This window comes from Oncorhynchus clarkii, chromosome 28, assembly GCF_045791955.1.
Source record: "Oncorhynchus clarkii lewisi isolate Uvic-CL-2024 chromosome 28, UVic_Ocla_1.0, whole genome shotgun sequence".
In the NCBI taxonomy this organism is placed as follows: Eukaryota; Metazoa; Chordata; class Actinopteri; order Salmoniformes; family Salmonidae; genus Oncorhynchus; species Oncorhynchus clarkii.
This window is the reverse complement of record NC_092174.1, coordinates 8216324-8239725: the sequence shown is the minus strand read 5'-3', so window position 1 is coordinate 8239725 and position 23402 is coordinate 8216324. Positions and strand designations below refer to the sequence as shown.

The 23402-nt window shown below is 45.4% G+C and overlaps 1 protein-coding gene across 1 annotated transcript in view; it reads right to left on the bottom strand.

Annotated features, from left to right (window-relative positions):
* Positions 1–23402, bottom strand: part of LOC139387133 (low-density lipoprotein receptor-related protein 8-like) — a 185363-nt gene that overhangs the window by 25442 nt on the left and 136519 nt on the right. The window contains exons 6-13 of the mRNA XM_071133157.1: positions 22766–22888; positions 22166–22288; positions 13239–13358; positions 12371–12496; positions 10247–10418; positions 7922–8155; positions 7275–7393; positions 2039–2178 (exon numbers count right to left, since the gene is read on the bottom strand). Coding sequence (XP_070989258.1) covers positions 2039–2178; positions 7275–7393; positions 7922–8155; positions 10247–10418; positions 12371–12496; positions 13239–13358; positions 22166–22288; positions 22766–22888 — 1157 coding nt within the window. The remainder of the gene's footprint in view (positions 1–2038; positions 2179–7274; positions 7394–7921; positions 8156–10246; positions 10419–12370; positions 12497–13238; positions 13359–22165; positions 22289–22765; positions 22889–23402) is intronic.

The window sequence follows — 23402 nt, the reverse complement described above, 5'->3', positions numbered from 1 at the left end:
AGACATCAAGCGCTGCGTGACACAGCAGCACCCGGCTAATGATAGCTCCGTCAGTCAGCGTTACACCATTCAATGACTTGAATGTCTTTCCGTCTGGGGTCCCTAGTCTGCATAGGTCAATAAGGACAGTCAAGTAATGAAAGACATACACAGTAAAAAAAAAAAAAATTGAACGTGTGTTGATATTTGTTTAGGAGAAGATAGCAGCCCAGGGTAACGATCGCTCCGTCTGTGTAGCGCCATTAATTACTTAATGGCTGTCTCTACTTCTGGAGTTTCTGTCTCAGGAGGGTAATGGGGAGGGTAATGGGGACAGTCAAGTCGGAAATTAATGATATTTGAAACACATAAAAAATGTTTTGTCTAGATATTGAATTAGGAGGACATGGTACCTACAGTATATTAGCATGTTTGTGCTTCATGTCAAAATCATCCTCTCCTGAGTGGCGCAGTGGTCTAAGGCACTGCATCGCTGTGCTAGCTGTGCCACTAGAGAACCTGGTTCGAGTCCAGGCTCTGTCGAAGCCGGCCGTGACCGGGAGACCCATGGGGCGGCGCACAATTGGCCCAGCGTCGTCCGGGTTAGGGGAGGGTTTGGCCGGCAGGGATGTTCCTGTCCCATCGCACACTAGCGACTCCTGTGGCTGGACCGGGCGCAATGCACACTGACATGGCCGCCAGGTGTGTACGGTCTTTCCTCTGACACATTGGTGCGGCTGGCTTCCTGGTTGAGTGGGTGTTGTGTCAAGAAGCAGCGCGGCTTGGCTGGGTTGTGTTTCGGAGGACGCACTGCTCTTGAACTTCACCTCTCCTGAGTCCGTACGGGAGTTGCAGCGATGGGACAGGACTATAACTACCAATTGGATACCTCGAAATAGGGGTAAAAAAAATCACAAGTTGATTGTGTAACTCAATGAAGTTACTTATGGATGATTTGGACATGATGTGCGAAAATGCTAATAATGCTAATATATTTGTGCAAAAAAGTTAGCACTTGAAACAGTGGCCAAGTAAACAAAACCAAAGCATGGATTGCTGTCATGCATTGTTCATAGATTGCTTCAAAGTTCAATGCAGATGTTTTTATATCAATATCAAATCCTTTCTGGGTAACAATGAAGTGCCTTACTGTGATTCTATTCAAATAAATGGTCAAAAAACAACAAAAATAGCTTCTTGGCAAAGCTCAATTTCTCAATAAATAATTTAGCTAGGAATGTCTGAGTGGGGATGGGGAAAACTGAAAACTAGCTGTTATTGGCAGTGAGGTTTGGAACATTCTATTAACACCATACCAAAGCTCCATCCCACCAAAACAGGCTGAATTTTCAGCTTTTACAAATTTCAGCTTTTACAATTTCACAGTATTATTCCAACCTCATAGTATGGAAATGTATATAAAACTAGTTTTTGACTGCACTGGGCCTTTAAGGAAACCGATGTGTTATTTTGTAATTTGGGTGAACTACCCCTTTAACTTTTGTAGCCTGTATAACTATTGGCATTACACATAAGGTTATTGTGCACCCTGGCTGATGCTAGGATAAATTGGACAAGGGTTGCAAAATTCTGGTAACTTTACAACATTTTTCAGGTTTTCCAGAAATCCTGGTTGTAGGATTTTTGATTTCCTGCTCTTTCCTTCCTGATTCCGGTAATCTTCCAACTGGGAAACCTGGGAATTTTGGGAAAGTTACTATAATATGCAACCCTAACTGAAAGTACATAATTGAATAGACAATTGTCAGGCCTTCATTTCCCATCTTAACCCACATAGATCATTTTTGTATTACTTTATTTTTCCAGAATAAAGTTCTCTCTCTCTGCCCCTTCCCCTCTCTTTTCACCTTTTACCTCTCTCCTTCCCTTCCACCCTCTATCTGTGTCTCCAACTTCTCATCGGACTTTATTTCAGCTCATTACAAGCATTTCCACAGACACCTAGCTCATTCCTCTGCTCGCTCAACCCTTCACTCGCAAGATGTTCCCATTAGAGCGGCACACACCTGCAAAACCACACACACACACACTCTCTCACCTCAAACACGGCCAGTGCGTAGGGGTGTCCCAGTCTCTCTGAGGAGGACAGGTGTGTCCGGCGGTGAGCCCCGTTCAGGTCCACGCTGGAGATGAGGTGCAGCTTGGAGTCCACCCAGTACAGACGTCTGTTGGCTACATCTGATGCGCACACACACACACACACACATTGATGGCCACTTGGGCAGACATAAAGCTCCGAAAACACTGTTCATTATAATATTTAGTCAAACAATCAATTGGGGTTATATCAAGAAGTTTCAACTCGAAGGAGATGAGTTATCAACTGTAAAAGTCTAAGTTCACTATGTAACAAAACTAGTGAAAACCAAACCAAAACAAAGCAAGAAACTAAGGAAAAACACTTTACAAATGGACTGTGCAAAATAAGGCACCTGCACAGCGGAAAACCGGAGACTATTAAGCAATACAACCAAACAAAGGTATGTTAAAGTGCCAAGCAAGTGACAGTTACGAAGAATGTATCAACTGTTAGGACAAGGGAGAACAGCTAAATTAAATCCAACTGATTCCATTGCGCAAAGACGCACTCAATGTAAGCACGAGCTGACAATAATTGACAATTTTTTACTACTGTCATATTGACACATCCATTATAATTCATTATAATGCCAGAGTATGTGCAGACCAGCTGGCTGGTATGTTTACAGACACATTCAATCGCTCCCTATCCCAGTCTGCTGTTCCCACATGCTTCATGATGGCCACCATTATTTTTGTACCCAAGAAGGCAAAGATAACTGAACTAAATGACTACCGCCCTGTAGCATTCACTTCTGTCATCATGAAGTGCTTTGAGAGACTAGTCAAGGATCATACCACCTCCTTACCGGCCACCATACCACCAAGTAGCACCTCCTTACCGGCCACCATACCACCCCATAGCACCTCCTTACCGGCCACCATACCACCCCGTAGCACCTCCTTACCGGCCACCATACCACCCCGTAGCACCTCCTTACCGGCCACCATACCACCCCGTAGCACCTCCTTACCGGCCACCTCCTTACCGGCCACCATAGACCCACTTCAATTTGCATAAAGCCCTAACAGGCCCACAGACGACGCAATTGCCATCACACTGCCCTATCCCATCATGTACAACAGGAATACCTATGTAAGAATGCTGTTCATTGACTACAGCTCAGCATTCAACACCATAGTACCCACCAAGCTCATCATCAAGCTGGAGGCCCTGGGCCTCAACCCCACCCTGTGCAATTGGGTCCTGGACTTTGGGTCCAGGTGGTGAAAGTAGGAAACAACATCTCCACCTCGCTGACTATCAACACTAGGGCCCCACAAGGGTGCGTGCTCAGCCCACTCCTGTACTCCCTGTTCACCCATGACTCCGTGGCCATGCATGCCTCCAACTCTATCATCAAATTCGCAGACGACACAACAGTATGGGGCTTGATTGCCAAAAATGACGAGACAGCCTACAGGGAGGAGGTGAGGGCACTCAGAGTGTGGTGTCAGGAAAACAACCTCTCACTCAACGTCAATTACCAAAAATGACGAGACAGCCTACAGGGAGGAAGTGAGGGCACTCGGAGTGTGGTGTCAGGAAAACAACCTCTCACTCAACGTAATTTACCACAAATGACGAGACAGCCTACAGGGAGGAGGTGAGGGCACTCGGAGTGTGGTGTCAGGAAAACAACCACTCACTCAACGTCAACAAAACAAAGGAGATGATCGTGGACTTCAGGAAGATGCCGAGGGAGCACCCCCCTATTCACATTGAAGGGACAGCAGTGGAGAAGGTGAAAAGTTCTAATTTCCTGGGCGTACACATCACAGACAAACTGCAATGGTCCACCCACACAGACAGTGTGGTGAAGAAGGCGCAACAGCACCTCTTCAACCTCAGGGGGCTGATGACATTTGGCTTGTTACCCAAAACCCTGACTAACATTTACAGATCCACAATCATGAGCATCCTGTTGGGCTGTATCACAGCCTGGTACGGCAACTGCTCCGCCCTCAACCGCAAGGCCCTCCAGAGGGTGGTGCGGTCTGCACAACGCGATCACTAGGGGAAAACTACCTGCCCTCCATGACTCCTATAGCACCCAATGTCACAGGAAGGCAAAAAAGATCATCAAAGACAACAGCTACCCGAGCCACTGCCTGTTCACATCGCTACCATCCAGAAGTAGAGGTCAGTACAGGTGCATCAAAGCTGGGCCCGAGAGACTGAAGACTGAACAGCTTCCATCTCAAGGCCATCAGACAATCACTAACTCAGAGAGCCTGCTGCCTACATGGAAACCCAATCACTGGCCACTTTAACAAATGGATCACTAGTCACTTTAAATTATGCCACTTTATATAATGCCACACAATGTTTACATATCTTACATTACTCATATCATTAATAGAGTTGAAGTTGGAAGTTAACATACACCTTAGCCAAATACATTTAAACTCAGTTTTTCACCATTCCTGACATTTAATCCCAGGAAAAAGTCCCTGTCTTAGGTCAATTAGGATCACCACTTTATTTTAAGAATGTGAAATGTCAGAATAATAGTAGAGAGAATTATTTATTTAAGCTTTTATTTTTTTAATCACATTCCCAGTGGGTCAGAAGTTTACATACACTCAATTACTATTTGCTAGTATAGCCTTTAAATTGTTTAACTTCGGTCAAATGTTTCTGGTAGCCTTCCACAAGCTTCCCACAATAAGTTGGGTGAATTTTGGCCCATTCCTCCTGACAGAGCTGGTGTAACTGAGTCAGGTTTGTAGGCCGACTTGCTCGCACACGCTTTTTCAGTTCTGCCCACAAATGTGCTATAGGATTGAGGTCAGGGCTTTGTGATGACCACTCAAATACCTTGACTTTGTTGCCCTTAAGCCATTTTGCCATAACTTTGGAAGTATGCTTGGGGTTACTTATTTGCAACCAAGCTTTAACTTCCTGACTGATGTCTTGATGTTTCTTCAATATACCCACAGAATTTTCCTTCCTCATGACGCCATCTATTTTGTGATGTGTACCAGTCCCTCCTGCAGCACCCCCACAACATGATGCTGCCACCCCCGTGCATCACGGTTGGGATGGTGTTCTTCAGCTTGCAAGCCTCCACCCTTTTCCTCCAAACATAATGATGGTCATTATGGCCAAACAGTTCTATTTTTGTTTCATCAGACCAGAGGACTTTTCTCCAAAAAGTACAATCTTTGTCCCCATGTGCAGTTGCAAATTGTAGTCTGTCTTTTTTAGGCGGTTTTGGAGCAGTGGCTTCTTCCTTGCTGAGCGGCCTTTCAGGTTATGTCGATATAGGACTAGATTTACTGTGGATATAGACACTTTTGTACCTGTTTCCTCCAGCATCTTCACAAGGTCCTGTTGTTCTGGGATTGATTTGCACTTTTCGCACAAAAGTATGTTCATCTCTAGGTTCATCTCTAGGAGACAAAACGCGTCTCCTTTCTGAGTGGTATGACGGCTGCGTGGTCCCAAGGTTTATACAAGCGTACTATTGTTTGTACAGATGAACGTGGTACCTTCAGGCATTTGGAAATTGCTCCCAAGGATGAACCAGATTTGTGGAGGTCTTGGCTGATTTCCTTTGATTTTCTCATGATGTCAAGCAAAGATGCACTGAGTTTGAAGGTAGGCCTTGAAATACATCCACAGGTACACCTCCAATTGACTCAAATGATGTCAATTAGCCTATCAGAAGCTTCTAAAGCCATGAAATCATTTTTATGGCACAGTCAACTTAGTGTATGTAAACTTCTGATCTAGTGGAATTGTGATACAGTGAATTATAAGTGACATAATCTGTCTACAAACAATTGTTAGAAAAATTACTTGTAGTAGATGTCCTAACCAACTTGCTAAAACTATAGTTTGTTAACAAGAAATTGGAGTGGTTGAAAAACAAGTTTTAATGACTCCAACCTAAGTGTATGTAAACGTCCGACTTCAACTGTATTTTATACCATCTATTGCACCTTGCTGTCGCGTGTGCTCCCTCTCCAGCCTCTAGGTCACCAGGCTGCTCGTTAGGGCTCACACCTGTCACCAGCGTTACGCGCATAATGACACTCACCTGGACACCAATCACCTCCTCGATTACCTGCCCTTTAAAATGTCACTCCTTTTGGTTTCTTCCCCAGTCATCATTGTAGCTGTCTCATGTCGGTGTGCTGTTTGTGTTACTTGTTTTGTTAATGAATTAATTCAATGTATTCACTCTCTGAACTTGCTTCCCGACTCTCAGCGTACATCGTTACCCTTGCCTATGCAGCTCGGCCATCGCTCATCCATATATTTATATGTACATATTCTCATTCGCCCCTTTTAGATTTGTGTGTATTAGGTAGATGTTGGGGAACTGTTAGACATTACTGCACTGTCGGAACCAGAAGCACAAGCATTTTGCTACACTCTCATTAACATCTGCTAACCATGTGTATGTGACCAACACATTTTTTTATTTGAATGCCTTTGTGCTGATTTTCACTATTTATCAAGGTCACTTGGCACTCATAATGTTTAGGCTACTGATGTTTTCAGCATTTGACCATTTGACCATGTGATTGGTGATCATTTTTTTGATTTTGTCGTAATAAGAAGCTGTTACCGTGTTCCAACACATATGCTTTCTATTATTTTTTGAGATAGCATATATGAAATGCATTAATTACACTGTTAGAATGTTGCAGTTACAATGACTGCTCATTAGGTTGAGGCCCAGCGGTTCTAGTGTTAAAAGGTTTCTAAGGCGCACAGATAGAGGAAAATATATTTTTAAGCTTGCTTGAAAAAAACATATTTTACTGTTAAAACCAAAGCATTTCAGCAAAGGCTTTCAACAGGGTAAATCTCACGCGGCGCCTCCTCTTGACAACGCTTTGTTCCAACCCAACGCTTCGCTTGAAATTTGCATAAAGTAGAGCAGAGCTGAACTTTTTCTACCACTCCACTAGCAGGATTCTCGCCGCTTACCTTCCTACAATCCCCCGCATATCTTGCTGGGGGCAGAACTTCTAATGCCAAATTTGTTGTTGGTGAAAACCCACTGTAAGGCGCTCACCTAAAAGTGGTGTTGTGTAAACCCCCCCCCCCCCTCCCGTGTGTGTGCGTGCGTGTGTGCGTCTGGGTCTGCCTGGATCTGTTTGTGTTTGTGTGCGCGTATGTGTGTGTATATATGTGACCATATATGCGAGTCTGTGTGAGAGTGTGCGCGCCCTCTTACCTAGGGTGATGCCGTTGGGCCACTCGATGTTATCGGACACCAAGACCTGTCGGTCCACCCCATTCATCCCAGCCTTCTCAATCTTGGCCCGGGTGCCCCAGTCAGACCAGTACATGAACCTGGGGAGAGGAATGGTGGTCCTCTGTAGATCAGTTGGTAGAGCGCTTGCAAAGCCAGGATAGTGGGTTGATCCCCATGACCACCATTATGTAAAATGTATGCATGCATGACTAAGTCGGCTTGGAAAAAAGCATCTGCTAAATGGCATATATTATGATAGTCTAGGTAAACCAACACGAAATCAAGCGGTTTACTGCTGTATGCATGTTTACACAGACAGACATACTCTCTACATATTGACAAACATTCACATCGGTGTCCAACTCATGTTCGTTCGTCCTCATTGACGACAATGACAATGTTAAAACATATCACAAGTACAGTGACTGTGCTGACAGCTGGTGAGGTCATATCTGTGCCTGTAACACTCTGTGGCGCAGTGGACATTATATATTATTGGTGGAAGTTCTGCCAGAGCAGGAGCTACTCGTTTTTCACTTGTGCTCTTGTCTTTTCAACATGGCATTGTTGGCCTTTTTGATTCATGAGGTGGTTGCGCCAACATGACCACAAACCCCCACACTTACCCGTGCTGGGGGTCCAGGGCTATGGCTCTGGGCTCGCTGAGTTCCGTGTCCACCAGCACCCTCCTCTTGAGGCCGTCGTAGGCCGAGGCCACCGAGACCGTCTTGTGGCCCGAGTCGGTCCAGTAGAGGTTGTGCTGGACCCAGTCTAGGGCCAGGCCCTCCGGGGAGAGGAGAGAGCCAGAGTCCACCAGGGTCACCTGCTGGGACGGGACACTGGCCTCCGGGATCAGAGCACTGTGGTAGAGAGGGGGACATGTGAATTTGGTAGTAGATAGGGCTGTAAAAAGAAAAGCTTGTGAATCACACTCAAAGACTTGCACCAGCTACCTCGAAAGTAAGAGCCAGGATTCAACGCAGATAGATAACCTGTGCACTGTGAATCAATTTTAAAGGGGATTTCAACTTGAGCAAACGTCAGACTGGTAACGGTCTGCCAGAGGAGATTTATATCCCTGCTGAAGACACTTTTATAAAGGTTATTTTACATGTATGATTTTAATTAGCCGTCTTTTATTCAAATCAGTTCTTTAAATATGCAACAAGTGTTTTGTTTCATTATGTTGAGCCATTTTCTTTGGCCAAATTAAGTTCCAACTGTAATGTTGGGTTTGCCGAAACCTAATAGATTTACCGGTAGGGTTACTAGGGCTACTCGCTCTCAAAACATGAAAAGGAAAAACCAAAAAAAAGGCGACATGCAAAACTTAATTTAATGCCACAAAACCTGTTTATGTTTTCCCTATAAACAATAACTTACTTAGCTACTGCAGGCCTATGGAGGCAGAACGCATCAGTCCTCCAACTGGCTCCGACAGTTGAACTTGAGGTGAGGAAGAATGTTTTAGGCCTACCAGAGTTACTCCTTTAATCTAACAATATAATATTATAAAAAATATTCTGATTGAAAAATGAACAAGTTAGCTTCCTTTTGTATGCTTTAGCTGTAGAGCGGACGGACGCATGTTGGTATTGGGAACATATTGCTGGCATATCTCTATCTTTCTCTTGGTCTCTCTAGGGCTAGGAGTAAGCTTCCATTCCTTTATATATTGTTTTTTGCAATATTAATATCATACAGTGGATGCCTTAGCTTATAGGCCTACATGCAAGCAATGCCCTGATGAATTTAGCGCTTAAATCTCTGAGGGGGGCAATTCATGTTTCAGGAAAGTAAAAACCAATAAAACAATAGGCTTTAAAGTTTTGAATATGCTACACATCGAAACACAACACATATTTTTAAGGACATGTAACTGTGGATCATTTGGACAATATTGCTTGTTTATTGATGGCGCTGGCAGCACCCAGTCGGCGGTTTCTTTCGCTCTTTCGTTCTACTCTCAGATCTGAATGGGTCTCTGGGATCCGAACCAGCACGGGTCTGTTTGTATCTTATTATCAACAGGCCTTTTCAGAACGGGTCTGACTGTCCTCGGGTTCATTCTGAGCGGGTCTGTTTTTTAAAAATGTATATCGTGTCAGGTGGGAAAGCCAAAGACTTAACTTTTTGGACCCGTGAAGACCTCTAGTGCACAGGTCAGTAATCTGTGTTGGTTTGAATCTCTGCTTCAATTGCTGATGGTCCTAGTGGTGCCAGTAACAGAGTGACACTTGTGGCTGGCCATGGCTATACGAAAAAAATTAACCTTGTGTTCATTTCAAAGGGTTCATCTCACAGTCAGTCTCTGTAGGTGAGACACTGTATCCAGAATAGCAGCTGTCCACACAGGGAGCTGTCCTACAAGCTAATGACTGGGCACTTTTACAACAGGGGAGATGAGTATAGGTAATGCATATAGATTCCAGTTCTCTGATATACTGTCCCAATTAGCACACTCCCATGTGGGATAAGAGACACCAGGTAGAGGTTAGAGAGGTATGAGGGATAAAACAAATGAGTTCATTAAATGTGACTGGCTCCCACCCAAGTAGGAAAAAAATGATAATATAAGAATTTACATAATCCACTAGATGAATCCATATTAATCCAATCCATCTATGTTGAAATGCGTTCAGATGAACAACTTTTGAAATATATTTATTTTTCAAGACGAAACATTTTCAAAAACAAAGCAATCCTAAGGAGGTGATTGCATAAGGACATTAGTGAGTGAGGGAGCGAGTGATTGTCCTTCCCAAAGTTCATAGGTTAACTACCCGGAAAGGGGTCAGATTTCTTCCCCTCAAAGTTCCCAGGTGGGAATCAGGAGGCAATGCTTCAATTGGAAATCCTCCAAGTAGGATCTCTGAAAAACCTGTGAACTTGGGGAAAGTTTCAGGAATTTTGTAAATTGCAACCCTAAGGTCAAGTGTCAGAACCAGTACCTGTAGATGTTGCGGTGGAAGCGGTCGCACCAGAACAGGCGGTTATTGGCCACGTCTATGTCAAGCGCCACAGCGTTTTTCTGGGTTGCCAGAACCTGGCTGTAATCCTTCTTCACTGGGTCCACCCGACGGATCTCATGGCGGTTGGTGAACATCAGGTAGGGAGACTTCCCTGTAGAAGGGAAAGTGGAGAGGTCAACTTATTTCGCCCATATTCTACGGCCAGAATTCATATTCTATGGCCTGTCTTCCTGGGCTCTTTCTATGGAAGGGGTGAGAAAGTATTCACACCCCTTGACTTTTCCAATCAAATCTCCTTTTATTTATCACATGCGCCGAATACAACAGGTGTAGAACTTACAGTGAAATGCTTACTTACAAGCCCTTAACCAACAATGCAGTTTTAATGAAGTAAGAGTTAATAAAATATTTACTAGATAAAATAAAGTCAAAAAGTAACAATAACCGAGTCAATGTGTGGGGGTACAGGTTAGTCAAGGTAAATGAGGTAATATGTACATGTAGGTAGGGGTAAACAGTGAGTAGCAGCAGTGTAAAATACAAATAGTCAATTTGATTAATTACGGCTCGGGGGGTAGAAGCTGTTAAGTAGCCTTACCCAGAAAGACTTACCCAGAAAGACTCACAGCTGTAAACCATTCTACTGCCAATGTTTGTCTATGGAGATTGCAAGGCTGTGTGTTAGATCTTATACACCTGTCAGCAACGGGTGTGGCTGAAATAGCCTAGTCCACATGGAGCAAGTGCACACTGTATATACGCTTGCCAACAAAAAAAACTCAAAAGCTAGTGGAGCAGGATAAAGAAACATCATCTAATTAAACCACACTACTTTCCTATCTAGCTTTAGCGACAGAGTGACGTATTTACATTCTGAATCAATCTAATTACGCTCACATGCCCTCAAGGTACCAAGGTGAGTCACAGCAGTTTAGCTCATTACAACAAATTATTTCTAATAGCGTGACATGAGTACCTCTCCAAAATAACAATGCCAAGAGGGTCATTTCTGTAATTCCTGCCTCCTCAGAAAATAATCTCCAAAAGCTTGAAGAGAGAGAGGAATTGAGAGAAGAGGAGAGGCCATGTTTACATTCTTAAAAAAGCATTTCCTAATTGGAAGGAGTGGGAGTTACACACAGCGCTGATTCACCGACTAAAGAAGCAGTGGTGTGTGTGTGTGTGTCAGTGAGTGAGTGAGTGAATGAATGAGTGCGTGAATGAGTGAGTTTGTGAATGAGTGAGTGAGGGAGTGTGACTAAAGTAGCAGCGGGTCCCTCAAGCCTGTCGACTGCTGTGATACTCTCATTAAAATGCACTAATATCATTCAGCATGGCTGGGCTGTGTGTGTGTAAGTATGAGAGTGTGTGTGTGTGTGTGTGTGTGTGTGTGTGAGAATCAGTAGTCATACTGACACTTGTTAGGTGTTTTAGATGAACTACGTTCCAACCCAGGTGCATGAAAAGACAATGAGGAGCAACAAGATAATTCAGAGGAAAATGTAAGTGCTTCTTTGTTATAAAAAAACAAACAATATGGCATTAAAACCTTTGTATGGGTGCTAAGAGTGTCGTTTCTTTCCTGAAATACAGAAACACCTAATTGAACCTCTTGGGTGCGTGTTGATGCAGCAAACAGAGAGCGGATATAACCTTGTGATCTTTCTGTATAAATATTCCATTTTTTTCTCTCCAGCTCCTGTGCCACACATCCATAGGCACTAGATCTCAGGAGAATGGATATGAACAACGCTGAAAGCTCCACCTTGCTATCTGACAGTCTAGGTGGAATTTGAACCATACTGCTTACACCTATCCAATTCTACATGAGTGCTTAAGGGGTATGGGCTAGGGATCGGTTTGGGGTTAATCTCTTTTCCTCCTCTCTCCCTCCCTATCCCCCTTCCCCCCCCGCTGTCACTCACCCTCTGCCTTGCCGGTCTTGGTGACGGGGTCCATCTCATAGCCTTGGTAGCACTCACACTTGATGTCTCTACCTCCCTCCCTCTCTCTCTCTCTCTCTCTGTCCTTCCCTTCATTCCTTCCTCCCTCTGCTTCAACCCTCACTCTCTCCCTTCCCTCTTCCCTCCCGCTGTCACTCACCCTCTGCCTTGCAGGTCTTGGTGATGGGGTCCATCTCATAGCCTTGGTAGCACTCACACTTGAAGTCTCCCTTGTAGTTGATGCAGATCTGGCTGCAGGCGTTGGGGCTCTCGCACTCATCAATGTCTGGGGCGGAATGGAAGAGGGGGTTATCAATCACACTGGACTCTAATGGTGGAGGTGTGTATGTTGGTTGGTTGGTTGGTATATCCTTGTGAGGACCTAAAATCCCCCAAAGTCCCCATAAGGATAGAAAAAAAAACAAGGACAATCCTCCCTCGTGGGGACATTTCCCATGTCCCCATGAGGACAAAGGCTATTTTAAGCTTAGGGGTTGGGTTTAGGGTTACAATGAGTGTTAGGGTAAGGAGTTAGTGGTTAGGTTTAGGGTTATGGGTTAAGGTTAGGATGGAAACACATTTTAGGTCCCCACGAGGACAGAATAACATAATGTGTGTGTTTGTATGTGGGTGCAGTTCTGAATTTAATGTGGGGGGTAAAGAGCTGTCACCTTGGACCGACCAGATCTCGCTTGGTAAAATAAAAGGTGATCAATCAATTCTGTGGCTTAAAAGCTGTACTTTGAAGAGAGAAATTGACATTCAAAAAGAGAGGTGAAAACATGAGACCGTATCTGTGGGTTCAAGTCTTCACATTTCTTCCAACAGATAGCAGTCTAACTTTGAGTGAGATGGAGAAATGATACTGATAAAAAAAGGAATGGAATTTCGAGAAGGGGGTATGAAGGTCACGGTACTATTTATGTGCGTGTGTCTATACTGTGCTGTGTGTGTCTCTCGGTGTGTGTGTGTGTTGGCATTGTGTTAGTATTCTGTCGTATGTGTGTGTGCACGCTCTCAATATTCACCTCCACATGTCCTCTTGTCCAGTAGCTGGTACCCGGTGGGACAATGGCACTCGTAGCCGATTGGTCGATCCAGGCAGATGTGAGAGCAGCCGCCATTGTTGAGCGCGCACTCGTTGAGTCCTGGGAGACAGAGGTCAGATATAACCACTAAGAGAGGCCTTTTAGCACCTGGGTCATGTCCATTCAGCACCAAACAAAAGAAAACGGACTGAAACAGAGATGGACTACTTGGACTTAACACTTTTTCTGGTGCGTGCCCAAGCGAACACAACCATGACAGTAACTGAGAGAGTGGCCCAATTCCATTTCTCAGTCTCCGTTCAGTCGCTCACCCCACTTGCTCAGTTCTACTCCACGGAATCTCCCTCGAGTTCCGAAGGAGTTAATACCATCCTATGGAGTGCCCTTCAATAATTTGTTTGGATGCTTCTCAGCATCTCTGATCCTTCACAATGCCCAGCTTTCTCCTCTCCTCTTCGGTAAAAACCCAATCAAATAGCTGCCAGTCAAATTGCGCTCACATGTTCCCTCACTGTTTTGAAGTAGGACTGAGCGAGAGAAGGAAGGGAATGAATGAAAGCATTCAGGAAGTGAATTAGGATTGAACACAATAAAGATTAATTTATCACCAATTAAACAATCAAGGATGGCTGAAAAATGCTTTCCACCAATAATGGCAGATCAGTGAATAACAGCGTATCCCAGCGGTTTCCAAACTAGGGGTCGCGTGATATGAAAATGGGGTTGTGTGAGAATTTCCAAAATCATGATATATATGTATAAAAATATATACAGTAGATACACTACATGACCAAAAGTATGTGGACTTTGAATGTGTCATTCCAAAATCATGGGCATTAATATGGAGTTGGTCCCCCCTTTGCTGCTAGAACAGCCTCCACTCTTCTGGAAAGGTTTTCCACTAGATGTTGGAACATTGCTGAGGGGACTTGCTTCCATTCGGCCACAAGAGCATTAGTGAGGTCAGGCACTGATGTTGGGCGAATAGGCCTGGCTCGCAGTTGGTGTTCCAATTCATCCCAAAGGTGTTCGATGGGGTTGAGGTCAGGGCTCTGCGCAGGCCAGTCAAGTTCTTCCACACCAATCTCGACAAACCGTTTCTGTATGGACCTCGCTTTGTGCATGGGGGCATTGTCATGCTGAAACAGGAAAGGGCCTTACCCAAACTGTTACCACAAAGGCGGCATCCGCCAAACCCAGATTTGTCCGTCGGACTGCCAGATAGTGAAGCATGATTCATCACTCCAGAGAACGCATTTCCACTGCTCTAGAGTCCAATGGTGGTGAGCTTTACACCACTCCAGCCTATGCTTGGCATTGCGCATGGTGATTTTAGGCTTTGTGTGCGGCTGCTCGGCCATGGAAACCCATTTCATGAAGCTCCCGACAAACAGTTCTTGTGCTGATGTTGCTTTCAGACGCAGTTTGGGACTCGGTAGTGAGTGTTGCAACGAAGGACAGGCGCTTTACGCTTTATGCTCTTCAGCACTCGGCGGTCCCATGCTGTGAGCCCTGCCATTTCGTGCTGTCCTCCTACCACTTTGCAGCTGAACCGTTGTTGCTCCTAGATGTTTCCAATTCACAATAACAGCACAGTTGACCGGTGTAGCTTTGGCAGGGCAGAATTTTATGAACCGACTTGTTGGAAAGGTGGCATCCTATGACGGTGACACTTTGAAAGTCACTGAGCTCTTCAGTAAGGCCATTCTGCTGCCGTGTCTATTGAGATTGCATGGCTGTGTGCTCGACTTTATTCACCTGTCAGCAACGGGTGTGGCTGAAATAGCCGAATCCACTAATTTGAAGGGGTGTCCAGATACTTTTGTATATATCATCCAGAAGGCGAGGTCAGTACAGGTGCATCAAAGCTGGGACCGAGAGACTGAAAAACAGCTTCTATCTCAAGGCCATCAGACTGTTAAACAGCCACCACTAACATTGAGTGGCTGCTGCCAACACACTGACTCAACTCCAGCCACTTTAATAATGGGAATTGATGGGAATGGATGTAAAATATATCACTAGACACTTTAAACAATGCTACTTAATATAATGTTTACATACATACATATGAGATAAATAATGTAGGGTATACGTATATACTGTACTCTATATCATCTACTGCATCTTTATGTAATACATGTATCACTAGCCACTTTAAACTATGCCACTTTGTTTACATACTCATCTCATATGTATATACTGTACTCGATACCATCTACTGCATCTTGCCTATGCCGTTCTGTACCATCACTCATTCATATATCTTTATGTACATATTCTTTATCCCTTTACACTTGTGTGTATAAGGTAGTAGTTTTGGAATTGTTAGCTAGATTACTCGTTGGTTATTACTGCATTGTCGGAACTAGAAGCACAGGCATTTCGCTACACTCGCATTAACATCTGCTAACCATGTGTATGTGACAAATACAATTTGATTTGATATAGTGTATCATAATATCGTACTTGTATCTCAAAATCATTGTAATTTGGCTAACCTTCAAAATCTAAATGAAAATGATTCAAATCTAAAAGACAAAATTCAACCACAGAGCCACCTTACATCATGGGGAAAGGCCGCACTTGACCGTCCCACGGTGAATGGCTACACTATGAAACCACAGACTACTGCAGAGACTTTGATATTACCAGCCGCAATTGACATGTGTTACGTCCGCCGTCGGAATGAGACCAAGGCGCAGCGTGGTAAGCATACAGCTTTCTTTATTTTAGATCAACACCAAAAAAAAACGATAAACGACCGTAACGTTCTGCAGGCTACACAGTAACTGAACAAAAAACAAGGTCTCACAAACTCAGGTGGAAAACATGCTCCCTAAGTAAGATTCCCAACCAGAGACAACGATAGACAGCTGCCTCTGATTGGGAACCATACCCGGCCAACAAAGAAATAGAAAACTAGAATGCCCACCCAAATCACACCCTGACCTAATCAAATAGAGAAATAAAAAGGCTCTCTAAGGTCAGTGGCGTGACAATATGGTGAAAAAAATTGTGCGGGGAGGCAAAGGCACAGAAACTCAGATCAGTACCGTAGTCAGATAACACTGTTAAACGAAGAAATGACGCTATTGCTAGCAATCAAGAGGAAACTCTGAGTGAATGCCTCAAAAACCTCCCCAGCTTATGCTCTCCAAATGGTGAGGGCCTAAATGTCCTTGAATTTGTTGACGATAAACAGATTCCATATGGGATCGAATGCTTTTTCACAGATGGGACTCCATCTATCACGGCCTCTGCACTCTAGTTATGAATGAGTCTCCCTCTGCCATATGGACGCACTGTATGATACCCCGAGAGCAATTGGCGGCAAAAGAGCTGGGCACAGAACTCTGAGATACTGCAGCAGGTAACTTCGATTGTAAACTACATCCACTGCGCTAGATGTGTTTGTTTGCAATACTATGTGGAGATATGACACCAGAGCATGATGATGTTCTATTTCACACAGGCTTGGTGGTTATCGAGGGGGGGGGGGGGGGAATAAAATATCTGGTTGACTTTCTGTGTAAAGAAAATAACAGAAAACAGCATCAGTAAGTGTCCCACACGAGTGATGACTGCTCACCTCCAACGCTTGGGAAAGCACTTTGGGGCGGACCTACTTCCCAATCCGTTTGACTGTGATTCTGGATCAGTTGACATGCCAGTAAGTGGAGTCAAACAGCTGATCGGGCTGTCGTGACGGAATGCTACAGACAACGCATTCATGGGTCACTACAGTGGAGTTTTGGTTCCTGACTCAAAGGAACTGGGAACTCAGAACTGGGAAATCGGAAATCTCAGACTTCAGTGTGTTCACTGAACTGATCACTTTGAACGGCAATCCAACTCGGGAACTCAGGCCTCTTTCTAGAGCTCTGACTTTCCGACCTAAAGAACACTTGACGTCATGAGTTGACCTCGTTCCCGGTTGTTTTGAAAGCACCATAAAACTCATGGTAGGCTACCCTTTTGCCGGCTCTTATCTGTGTGAAACTGGATTCAGTAGTCTCGTCTGCATTAAAACCAAAAAATGATCAAAAAAAAAAACGATCCAGGTTGGATGTGACAGCGGAGATGAGGTGCACACTGTCGACTATCTCATTAGTGGTGGTGAGACAAAAGACATTATGCCAGACGAATTTGCAATTGACTGCCCCACAAAAGCATGTGATGGTGAGTTGGGAATACAATCAGAAATGCTATTAGATGCTATGTTTTGCAATTGACTGCCATAGCCCCAAATAAAATAAAAAGTACAAATTGGCTGTTAACGTGGGAGCAAGATGTACATATAGGGAGAAACATAATACTGTACCACAAGAGAAAGATACACTTAGAGTGCATTTGCCATTCTGGTAAAATGCCTTGTCTATTGTATAGGACAGGAAACCAAAGTAAGGCCGTGAGAGCATAGGACAGCTGGACATACCGAGGTCAGAGGGACACACAAAGGAGGGGGTCAGCCAAATTACCAACGGATGGACTATAGACATAGGGCATATATTTTTAGGACATGAAGAGAAGAGACACATAGTCTACTAGTCCTAATAAGGACAGACATACCAAAAGAACACACCAAGCTGAACTTAAGGGGCCCATAGGATAAGATGGGCATGTATTATTTTTGGGACATGAAGAGGTCCTGTCACCATTATAACTTGACTGAAAGCAGATATGGGCGTTATTGGGCGTGAACAAGCAGGATGCACAGATTGAAAGATAATGGTGGCAGATGGACTGAGGGAAGTAACTTCATTTGCATGTGGGATGGACTCATATGTTGTATGTGTATAAATCAGAGCCAGTGCTCTGGAAAAGTGTGTGTTCCGCAGACCATCTAGGCTTCTGATATGTTTGTATTAAAGGCCTATATTGAATTCACAAGTTCTTGTAAGTGTTATATTTTGTAACGATCCTCCACGACATTAATTACATTCTTTTTTTTTCATATGGTTGAGGTCGCGAGAATTTTCATATATCAAAATGGGGTCGTGGGCCAAAAAGGTTTGGGAGGCCCTGGGCTAGCCCAAGGAAAAGAAGAAAGACACATCACAATCAATTTGTGAGAAGCCAGTCTCCACCTAGTGTGTGTGAAAGGTGTTCAATTTGGGAGGTGACCTCTAAATCATTCCTCTCTATTCATGAGAGCTGGTTTGGAAAGCTGTCACAGTTTTCACACTCAAGTAGCCTCAAAAGGACCATCCTGTCACACACACACACACGCACACACACACACACACACACACACACACACACACACACACACACACACACACACACACACGTAACTGCCCAAATAACAGAAACACCCATACAAAGTGTCTTAATAAGGTGTTGGGACACCACGATCCAGAACTGCTCCAATGTACCTTGGCATAAATTCTACAAGTGTCTGGAACTCTATGGGACAGATGTGACACCATTCTTCAACGAGAAATACCCTAATTTGTTGATTTGTTTGATGGTGGTGGAAAACGCTGTCTCAAGCACCACTCCAGAATCTCCCATAAGTGTTCAGCTGGGTTTAGATCGACTGAGCATATGGTTTACATCATTTTCATTCTCATCAAACCATTCAGTGACCACACGTGCCCTGTGGATGGGGGAATTGTCATCCTAGCCATGGTAGCCAAAATAATGGCCAGCCCAACATTTTTATACATGACCCTAAGCATGATGGGACGTTAATTAACTTGAGAATCACACCTGCTTGGAAGCCAGTGCCAGTGTGTGCGTATGTGTTTCGTGTCTGTGTATACATGTTGTGTGAGTATATAGGTGTGTGCGTGCTGTGCGTGTGTGTGGTTTACGGCATCTGTGTCTTGGTGTGTCTACCGTATGCTGTATAAACATGAGTGTGTTTGCTGGGCTGCTCCGCTTTAAGGGGAACATCTTGCCAGTGAAGGGTTGAGCGAGCAGAGGGATGAGCTAGGTGTCTGTGGACACGCTTTTAATGAGCTGCAATAAAGGCTGATGAGACCCTGAGTCGGAGAGACAGAGAGGGAGGGAAGGAGACAGAGGAAAAGGAGAAGAGAGAGGGGGAGGGGCAGAGAAAGAGAGAGATGGGGCAAGGAGAGGGGGAGAGGGGGAGAAAGGGAGAGGGGGAGGAAGGGAAGAGGAAAAAAAAGAAGAGAGAAAAGGAGTTAAAAAGAGACGAGACAGACGGAGAGACAGAAAAAAGAAAGAGAGAACGAGAGAAGGGAGAGGAGCTCCCTTTGGGATTTCTGTTTCGGTTTCATACTTTCTCCTTCCTTGCCCTTCCATTGCCCTTCCCTCTCTTATGTTCTCTCCACCCTCTTCTCACTCCTTTAATCTCACCCTTACACCTCCCCTTCCCCCTCTACCTCCCCTTCCCCCTCCCCTTCCCCTCTACCTCCCCTTCCCCCTCTACCTCCCCCTCCCCTTCCCCCTCTACCTCCTCTTCCCCTTCCCCCTCCCCTTACCCTCTACCTCCCCTTCCCCCTCTACCTCCCCCTCCCCTTACCCCTCTACCTCCCCTTACCCCTCTACCTCCCCTTACCCCTCTACCTCCCCTTACCCTCTCTACCTCCCCTTACCCTCTACCTCCCTCTCTACCTCTCCTTCCCCCTCTACCTCCCTCTCTTCCTCCCCTACCTCTCCTTCCCCCTCTACCTCCCCTTCCCCCTCTACCTCCCCTTCCCCCTCTACCTCCCCTTCCCCCTTCACCTCCCCCCTACACCTCTCCTTCCCCTCTACCCCCCCTTCCCCCACTACCTCCCCTTCCGCCGCTACCTCCCTCTCTTCCTCCCCTTCCCCCTCTACCTCCCTCTCTTCCTCCCCTACCTCTCCTTCCCCCTCTACCTCTCCTTCCCCCTTCACCTCCCCTCCCCCCTTCACCTCCCCTCCCCCTTCACCTCCCCTTCCCCCTTCACCTCTCCTTCCCCTTCTACCTCCCCTTCCCCCTTTACCTCCCTCTCTTCCTCCCCTACCTCTCCTTCCCCCTTCACCTCTCCCCTCTACCTCTCCTTCCCCCTTCACCTCCCCTTCCCCTTCACCTCCCCTTCACCTCCCCTTCCCCTTCCCCCTCTACCTCCCTCTCTTTCCTCCCCCACCTCTCCTTCCCCCTTCACCTCTCCTTCCCCCTTCACCTCCCCTTCCCCCTTCACCTCCCCTTCCCTCTTCACCTCCCCTTCCCCCTTCACCTCCCCTTCCCCCTTCACCTCCCCTTCCCCTCTCCCCTGTCTCCAGGGATTTGGAGGTGTGTAGTCCGCGTTGTTATGCTGATGATACTCAACTATTAAATATTAAACTTGCAGAACCTACATTTCATACAAAACATACAATATTATTATTTAACAACCCCATTGTTCAAATAGTCGGCGCGCTCTTACACTTGACTCTGACCGCTCTCTCCTTCAACTCCTTCAACACCCACATGAAAAACATTTCCAGAGGAACCTACTTTAATTTACCGATGCCGTACTGGCCACCCACACCAGCGGTGGGTTTGGCACCGAAACGAGAACGCATAAGCTGAAAAGAACCCCATACGTACTGTAAAATAGGGTGGCGGATCTATGATGTTATGGAGCTGTTTTGTTTCCACTGGTCCCGGGGCCCTTTTTTTTTTACCCAGTACAAGGACATTTTAGCCAAAAACCTGGTTTCCTCTGCTAGGAGGATGAACCTTGCTAGCACAACTAGGCTTGGGTCGCTATACCGTTTATACCGTATGCCGGGGTATATCGGAATACAGACAGTATGATTTTCAAAACAGGGGTGCGTGCTACGCCACTGCTTATGACTAACGATAAGTTAAGTGTAACTATAGTAACTATAGCAAATGAATTGTGTCCACCTCAGGGCTCCAGCTATGCATTTGATTTGCTAACTTGCTAGCTAATTGGCTAGATGTCAAGATCAAGCTTCTTGACTACAGCAGAAACATTCAATCCCATCATGTATCAAGGTTCCTGTTGCCTAAATTGTTTTGTTCCCCCCACCCCCCAAGAAATACAAAATAACAATTATAATACTTCATTATTTTCAAAATAAATAGTGGCCCTAGTGTGTACTTCCAGGTAATACCGTATACTCTGGTATAATACTGAAACGGTATGACGGTATGAAAATCTAGATACTGCCCAAACCCTAAGCACAATTACCAAGCACAACAATTCAACAACTTTGGGAGGGCAAGCATGTTAAAGTTAAGTTAAAGAAATGCAATTGAAGCCAAAAAAGCACTGTCAAAGAGGAGAATAATTACTCTGTCAAGGAAACTTTTTTTTTTTTTGTTCTTAAGAATTAGAGGCATAACAAGACAAAATAAACCTTTGTCAAAAGCAGTGCACTATATACAGTAGAGAATAGGGTGCCATTTGGGACAGACTGCCTGTAAGCTCTACAACAACCAGGGAAATTAACAATTAGGCCAGGCGCTACACCACGAGCCACAATTAGGCCAGGCGCTACACCACGAGGCACAATTAGGCCAGGCGCTACACCACGAGGCACAATTAGGCCAGGCGCTACACCACGAGCCACAATTAGGCCAGGCGCTACACCACGAGGCGCCTACATTTTGTCCTTACCCAGAGAGAGGTGAGATACAGGGAGCGTTACAAAAGGAAGAGACAGAAGACAGTTTCTTTACCTCTCTCACATGTACCTCTCTCTCCCTACAGCAAGGCTGACACAGAACAGTCAATACCTTGCTAGCTGCTTTGCCTTTGTCTTATGCAGGCCTGTAATCTGAAGGCCATGTACTGTCAAGGAAACTTCTTTTTTGTTGTTGAAAGAATTAGAGGCATAATAAGACAAAATAAACCTCTGAGGTGTTTGAATCCTTTGACTGTAATGTGATTTGTGGATTCAAACAACGTATTTACATTGTGTGTGTGTGTGTGTGTCCGTGTGTGTGCATGTGTCCTTACCACACTCCTTCTTGGGCTCATCGGAGCGGTCCTTGCAGTCCTTGACGTTGTCACACACCTTAGCGCTGTCGATACACTCTCCGTTCTTACACAGGAACTTCAGGGGCCCCTCACACTTAGTGGCTGTTGCAGGAAGAGAGACGGGGAAATAGTTTTACTACAGACAGGTAGCCAGGAAGACATACACAGAGAAGCAGTCAGACAGGCACAGACAGACAGACAAAAGGTCAGCCAGACATAAATCCAGCCAGTCAGGAAGTTGGCCAAGCAGCCAGCCAGCCAGATACATAAATAGACAGACAGAGGCAGCCAGCCAGCCAGTCAAACAACCAGACAGATAACCAGCCAAACAGACGGCCATCCAGACATCCAGCCCGAAATCCAGCCAGCCAACCAGCCACACACACACAGCCAGCCAGCTATCCAGTCATCCACCCAGCCAGCGAGACATTCAGTCATCCATCCAGCCAGCCACAGACAGACATGTGACCGATATCCTGCCCCGAGATGGAGGCCAGAGTAGAACGGCCAGAGTGGAGCCGAGTCCACCCCCCCAGTCGCCATTAATTCCCTAGCCCAGACATGAAACTGCCTTCCTACCGTTGACACAGCCTGACTCGTCACTCTGGTCAGGACAGTCGTGGACCTTGTTACACTGCTTGGTGCCGTGGATACAGGAGCCATCCCCACACTGGAATTCATCTGGGCGGCACGTCAGCAGAGCTATAGCACACACACATCCACACACATGGACAAACCCACACACAAACGGACATACCCACACACGGACATACCCACACACACACAGACGGACATACCCATACACACACAGACGGACACACACACACACACAGACGGACACACACACACACACAGACGGACACACACACACACACACACACACACACACACACACACACACACACACACACACACACACACACACACACACACACACACACACACACACACACACACACACACACACACACGGACATACCCACATGCATTCATGCGCACAGATACACACACGGACCCACACACACAGGATGGAGAGAGGAGTTGGATGAAACTAGGCTACAGGTAAAGAGAAGGAGATCTATAAAACAACATACAGTTTCTCCTATATTCATTTCTATTCATTATGAAAATGTATGCACTCACTACTACTGTAAGTCGCCCTGGATAAGAGCGTCTGCTAAATGACGTAAATGTACATTTAGCAGCGGTGGGATCT